Source organism: Salmo salar, chromosome ssa03, assembly GCF_905237065.1.
Source record: "Salmo salar chromosome ssa03, Ssal_v3.1, whole genome shotgun sequence".
Lineage (NCBI taxonomy): Eukaryota > Metazoa > Chordata > Actinopteri > Salmoniformes > Salmonidae > Salmo > Salmo salar.
In genome coordinates, this window is record NC_059444.1 from 66,198,923 (window position 1) to 66,205,852 (window position 6,930).

The window sequence follows — 6,930 nt, forward strand, 5'->3', positions numbered from 1 at the left end:
AATCCACTGTACAAACTGTCTTACAAAATGTGACACTGACCTAAATAGATAATACATAGGTGAACTTAAACTAGAACTCAACAAATCAGATTTAATTCACCCAATGAATGAAGCCCCTAATTGGTTCCAGGTATGACCAACATGGGCTATTAAGTGTTGTTGTTACTCTTTTTGGAATGACTGGTTTGTACTTTTTTTTTTAAAGAGCAGTGGTGGAATGTGTTCAGTACATCATGTTCCTGTCTGAACATCCTGCAACAAAAAACAGACTGATGTTGAAGCTCCATTTGGATGCGCATGTGCGCGCAGAAATGTGAGAATTCTAGTCTATTAGCATATCGGAAACCATTATCAATATAACCATTTTATTGATGTGGTGTAAGGTGAGGGGATATGACTGATATGTTATTAACACGTTTCCAATCCAATGGTAGAACGGTTGCGCTGGGTGTAAATACATGATCGGGACACGCCAGCTGTTCAGTATAGTGCGAGGCCGTGCTTCCCGGGCTACAGCCGCCCTGCTTTTGCACGTGCCATAACCACGCCCCTCAACAGCTTGTCTCGGCACGTGAAGGAAAGAAAAGAACACACGTGTTTTGTTTGGCCACGAGTGTGGATACAAATGTATCAATGTATAATTCATCCAGTCATCATGTCGTGCTGAGAAACTGGATGCAATGCAAACGTAAGTAAGTATCCAACGTCGACAGGGATCCTCAACTAGATTCAGCCGCGGGCCATTTTTTTGAGTGGGTGGTCGGGGGCGGACCATAATAAACTTTTTTATTTTTTTAAGTAGACTGCAAAATTGTAAGAGTATGGACGTTCACCCCGGTGTAATGGCTACATTCCCAACCTGGCCACATTCCATCATGGCCACCCAATCACCCCCTCATTCCTAATTGGCATATATCACTCCTGACCTGTCCAACTGATAGCTATTGTGTGGTGAGAGTTCTGGCACAATCCCAGTGCATCACTGAGGTGGGTGCTACTCATTGATGTTGGGTGAGGTGTGTTTCACCCTACTATGTAAAGCACTTTGAGTACCTCAGTTGGTAGAAAAGTGCTATATAAATCCAATATATTATTATTCATTATTATTATACGACCACATATGCCTCTATGAGTGGGAATACTTGGGAACAGATGTTCAAAATTAAAATCACTTGGAGCTGATTTCCTGGTGTTTTTATCTCCAACAATGAAAACAAAACATGTCTCTTTTTTTCTCAGAAAACTTGGGGGGCCAAATAAAACCGCCGCCGGTTGGGGAAGCCTGGCCTACTACGATTTGATGTAGCCTAGTAGTTGACATTAAATGTCGCGAAGCATCCTTGTCCTCGTCTCCTCCAGTTCCCAGGGTCAGTGAATGGCCATAGTCATACAGTTCCAGATCTATCTGGTTTAGCTAAATGTAGCAACAATAGGAGTCAGGAGACCCTATATTGACATTCTGCACGCAATGTAGTTATTTCCGTACAAAGGATTGAAACGGAGTGTTCCTTCAGCCAATGAGTTCCCGGTGTGTTTTACTGCTTCTGTTTTGATTGGCTCACCAGTGAGTTTTCTATGTCAGCTACTTAATATTAAAAGATACATATGTGACCAATCCACGCCGAGTATTTTCTGAAGAGGCGTATAGCTCATGAATAAGAAAACAGCGCTCGCAGTAGGCTACGACCGACGGGATCTGTGTTGTTTGTTTTAATTTGTGAAACGGGTTTCAAAGCAACAGACTGAAACACTGCTTTGACTTCATTTACCCACGGATATTGCTAACAGTGTCAGGGAAACTACACTCAAGACGCCTCTGCAGCCTCGGTCGGATCCACAGAAATCGTTTCCTATTGTTTTGAAGAAGATTATGGACATTCCCCCACCTAATATTCTCGAAGGCGACGATGGTAAGACTAGCCTACTGGTGTCGTTTTGGATGAATTGAGAGATCCTTTGCAATGTACACATTTTTTATGTGAACTGCATAGATCTGATGTGATCGTTGACTTGTTGACTGGTGTATGGAGACGTAGTAGTGCTTTTAATGAGCGTTTGTGTACCCTCAAACAACTGGACAATTTTTTTTTAAATCGGCTATGTTTGATCATTATATATGACTAGTTCAATAGTTGTTCAAATGTGACAAGTATAGAGCAGTACTGGGGTTAAAACCCTTTGTACATTCTGAGTGCTGTGCCAGTTTCCCCTGAGGCACTGAACTGAGTGAGGGAGGAAAAAAGAACATAAAGTTCTCACACCTCCCAACTTGTCCTAGAGCACTGCAGTCAAACCATTTTCACATACAATATGAGTACATCATTTTCTTACATTTGAAGGGCAATTCATATTTTTTTCACGTTCGTTTTTGTGTTTAGGGGCTGTGTTGACAAGTCCAGATTTCCCTTCATCATTGTTATGGGTTGATGCAGCCCCCTTTCTTTTCCCTCATTCTGTCATTTCACCACTTATTTTTTTCTACTTCTTTCCATGACATCAGACTTCTATCTTCCTTTATTTACCATCCTGTCTGTGTTCACATGGTCATGAAACCGTCACCCATTATGCTCTTCACGGTTATCTCCACAGAAATAGATAAGAAGAAGTTGTGTTCCGCCGATAATGGCGAGACCGGTGTTGGAGGGGCCAGTGGTGGGACTGGAGGTACAGGCAACGGAGGGGTGTCTGCCTCCCTTACCCCTGCCATCTGGGAGAAGACCATCCCCTATGACGGGGAGACCTTCCACTTGGAGTACATGGACCTGGATGAGTTCCTGCAGGAGAATGGCATCCCAGTCACCCTAGAGGAGGAGCTGCAGAAGAGCCTGGCCCAGGAGGAAACCAAGGGGACAAGACCCCCTTTCACCACCTCTGACACAGAGACCGTCACACTCACCTTAGAGCCAACTGAACAAGAGAAGGAAGAAGATGGGGATGATGAAGATTCTGTGTTTGAAGTAGCGGAGGTTGAAGTGTCAAAAAATAAAAAAGGTACATTGTTGGGGCCCATTGTTAAAAGCCCAGACACGGTAACACTGTAACAAATTCTACCTTTGAACTCAACATGCACATACACTGACACTGTAATAGATGCTTGCAACATGCTGACCCTAGATACTCCCATATTGTATTCAAATGTCAAGTAGACTTACCTGACGCACTCGACACCTTGCCTCCAGCACACACATGGACATGTACATGTGAAACCTGAGCTCTACAGCATTAACAAATAGCAGTATTCATATAGTGCTGCCCTTAGTATGTCTTAAGGAAAAAATCTAGCAAACAGTTTGAATTTTCTATTAACTATAGCCTTCAAGATTTATAAAAACATACTTAACAGCCACCAATATAAAAGAATATATACTCATCATTGAACTGACTTTGTCTCCCTCTAGAGGGGAAGTCTGCAGACCGACTCACACCCACTCCCATCGACCCGGAGGACATTGAGGTGGACATCAACTTCCAGCCGGACCCCACAGACCTGGTGCTGTCCAGCGTGCCTGGGGGTGAGCTGTTCAACCCACGCAAACACAAGTTCTCTGACGAGGACCTCAAACCACAGCCCATGATCAAGAAGGCCAAAAAGGTCTTTGTGCCCACTGAGCAGAAGGTAAGATGACCGGTGAATATTTGTTTCAGGGAGGTGATGAATGATGGAACTGGTTGTTCTGAAGTAGGATAATGAGAATGTAGCCACTGCAATTGGGCACCAAATAATCATTGGTTGATGAAGATTGTAGTATCACTATGTTACACCAGCAAAATTAATGAGCGAGTAAGTAGTAAGCCATGAAATAAGGGGGTTTGTCTGGGATTAGGGATGTTTCCACAACACTGATTCTATTATTTTGTATTACAATCCTCTGTCTCCCACAGGACGATAAATACTGGTCGAGGAGGAAGAAGAACAACGTTGCAGCCAAACGTTCACGTGACGCCCGGCGGCTGAAGGAGAACCAGATCACAGTGCGCGCTTCGTTTCTGGAGAGGGAAAATGCTGCGTTGCGGCAACAAGTGGCTGAGTTGCGAAAGGACTGTGGTCGCTGCAAGAACATCATGTCCCGATATGAAGCCAAATATGGACCATTGTAAGGGACAAACTTTATCTTTCAAGAAAAGAACCGAAAAATAAAAACGCCCTCCAAAACGCAGACACAAAGAGAATCTGAATTGAACTGCTTTCATGGTGAACACCGGTCACTGCGTCAAGTTCTAGATCCTTTCCAACATGACAGTGGAGGCATGGATACACACTGTCAGTGAGCCAGGCAGCAACATGGCGAGAGGTGGACACGAAGGGTAGTGGAGAGCGACTAGCTCCTACACATACAGGGACTCAATTACAGACAAAACATGTATATTGTCTACTGCTAGTCAGGTCTTATCACTGGCCAGAGAAGTCAGAGAAAGCTGGTGGAGAAAAGCAGGCTTGTGAAAAGAAGCGCTTAAAAGTTACACATTTATACAGCGTATTAATAGGTTGTTTTGTGGACCAAAGCATGAACATCATCAGTGAATATTGAAAGTTGTCCCCCTGCTCTCCTCTTCCCACTGTTTGCAGTAACTGACTGTCTCTCTCCTCTGTTTCAAGTACTTGTGCAGAAGCTCTGAAGAAGGATATGCAAACTCTTGATTTATTCATAATTGGGTAGGGGAGAAAACAATGAATAACAGAACGGACAGATTGAGGGTTGCACCTCCGTGATCGTACACAGAGGAAATAATTGATATTGGTCAGACAAAGGGCGAGATAGTGGTGTTGTCCTGTCACAGCTCTTCTATGTTGGTCTTTGTTTGTACCACACACTGAGGTGTGTGTGGAGAGAACTCTTTGTACATAGTTTTCTCCCTGCACCACATAGATTGTGTTACCCCTGTTTTGCACTCAACCCTTCCAAAGCAACACCTTGTGGGTGAAGATTAGATATAGGGCTGGGTGGGTACTTTTTTCCTATTATGACATGACCCACACATTTTAAGCAATTGTTTATACAAAAACCAACTCTGCTTCTAATATCTTTCCCCAAAAAACAGTATTTTGGGGGGGAAAGAGGTGTTTTAAAAAGTAGTATGGCAAGGACTGTCTTTTCTCTGTATGTTTATTGCTCATAGGTCAGGCATTTATAAGGGCCCTCACTGGTGGAGGGGTATTTAATATGTATGTTGGTTTATTTCATTGCACACTGCAAGTAGAGGCCACTGTATATTTGCGCCTCCTGTAGTTTGTCTGGGATTAAGAGTCAGTTATTTTGTCAATACCTGTGTCTTTTTATCTTCATTTACTGCTATTCCTTATGTTTGTTGAATAGCTATTATGATCAATGCTGTATTTATTCTAACAATGCACCTTGATTGATGTGCAACAATCTGTCAGATTTATATTTCTTTAGAGGAAAGAAAACAATGAACCAATGATTAAGCAGGGATCTCAATGGACAAACTGTGTTTTTTTTTATTTTTATTGTATTTTTTTTTAACCGCTTTTCAACCAGAATTTTACAGATTTTTTGTTTTTCTAAAGACAATTTCCTATTTACCTCATCCAACACTTCCATTGTTTAATGCTCCTATCTTATTGGATACCAATAATTTTGAAGGGTTGGGGTGCCTACGACAATGTTGACAGGAATTGTGAGCACAAGAAAGGTGGTTTTGGTTAAGTTTGATAAAAAATGATAAGTCAAGGTACAGAGTCGACGCAGAGTTCTGTTTGTCAAAGTGGCTGTGCCTCAATTGTTGCAAATACTACATAGCAGACTGTTAAGTAAAGGAACTCAATCTCTTACGTGTCTGATGAATTTCTGTTCCTGTGCCGATCTTCATTATGATGCATATTAGAATCATACATGTGGCAATAATATTAATTTTACTCTGCTTTGTTTCTGTAAAATAACTATGATAGACAAAATGTTGAAATGGCGCAAAGTCATGTGTGCTTCCAATTAAGTTTCCCAGTAATCCTGCTGCATGAAAATGTGTTAATGGTGTAATGTTTGCATATGTTTTACACTAAGTGTATGTACTTATGTCTGTAAATTAAAGGATCAAAACAAATATTTACAGAATTTGCTTCAGTGGAAGGCATTGCACTGACATTCTTATCTTGTATGCTTAGGCATATAGTTGTTTAAACAGTGATTTTTAAGCTTGGTGCAGAATCTTGTCATATCGATAGACCAACATTTAGGTATGATAGTCATTTTAGTATGATATGAAGTTAAAGCTGGATAAAAGCCAGTTTGTATGTAGAAATGAAACTCAAGTTGTCCCAAACTATGTTTGTTTTCTTTGTAGAAATTCCTCACAATCTACATGACAAAGCAAAAACAGGTTTTTAGAAATGTTTGCACATGTATAAAAAAATGTAATAAGTATTCAAAGAATTCACTTAGTCGACGCAGAGTTGAAGCATCTTTGGCAGCAATTACACGTCTTCTTGGGTATGACGCTACACGCCTGCATTTGGGGAGTTTCTCTAATTTTTCTCTGCAGATCCTCTGTCAGGTTGGATGGGGGAGCATCACTGCATAGCTATTTTCAGGTCTCCAGAGATGTTTGATCAGGTTCAAGTCCAGGCTCTGGCTGGGCCACTGAAGGACATTGAGACTTGTCCCACTGCCACGTTGTCTTAAAGGGGGATAACCTAGTCAGTTAGAGCGTTGAGCCAGTTGTACAACTGAATGCCTTCAACTGAAATGTGTCTTCCGCATTTAACCCAACCCCTCTGAATCAGATTGGTGCAGGGGGCTGCCTTAATCAACATCCATGTTTTCGGCGCCTGGGGAACAGTGGGTTAACTGACTTGCTCAGGGGCAGTATGACATATTTTTACCTTGTTAGCTCGGGGATTCGATCCAGCAACCTTTCGGTTACTGGCCCAACGCGCTAACCACTAGGCTACCTGCCGCCCCATACAGAGGGTAC

General features: G+C 42.1%; 1 protein-coding gene across 1 annotated transcript; it reads left to right on the forward strand.

Annotated features, from left to right (window-relative positions):
• Positions 1-1,635: 1,635 nt before the first annotated feature.
• On the forward strand, positions 1,636-6,060 carry LOC106601241 (thyrotroph embryonic factor). The gene is made up of 4 exons (XM_014193287.2): positions 1,636-1,910; positions 2,590-2,991; positions 3,399-3,616; positions 3,883-6,060. The coding sequence occupies exons 1-4, from the start codon at positions 1,871-1,873 to the stop codon at positions 4,096-4,098; spliced, it is 876 nt and encodes a 291-aa protein (XP_014048762.1). The 5' UTR covers positions 1,636-1,870; the 3' UTR covers positions 4,099-6,060.
• Positions 6,061-6,930: the final 870 nt, after the last annotated feature.

Coding starts and splice junctions, on each gene's coding strand:
- LOC106601241 (XM_014193287.2), top strand. CDS start 1,871: ATGGACATTCCCCCACCTAATATTCTCGAAGGCGACGATG. Junction 1,911..2,589: donor TATTCTCGAAGGCGACGATG/GTAAGACTAGCC, acceptor TTATCTCCACAG/AAATAGATAAGAAGAAGTTG. Junction 3,617..3,882: donor TTGTGCCCACTGAGCAGAAG/GTAAGATGACCG, acceptor TGTCTCCCACAG/GACGATAAATACTGGTCGAG.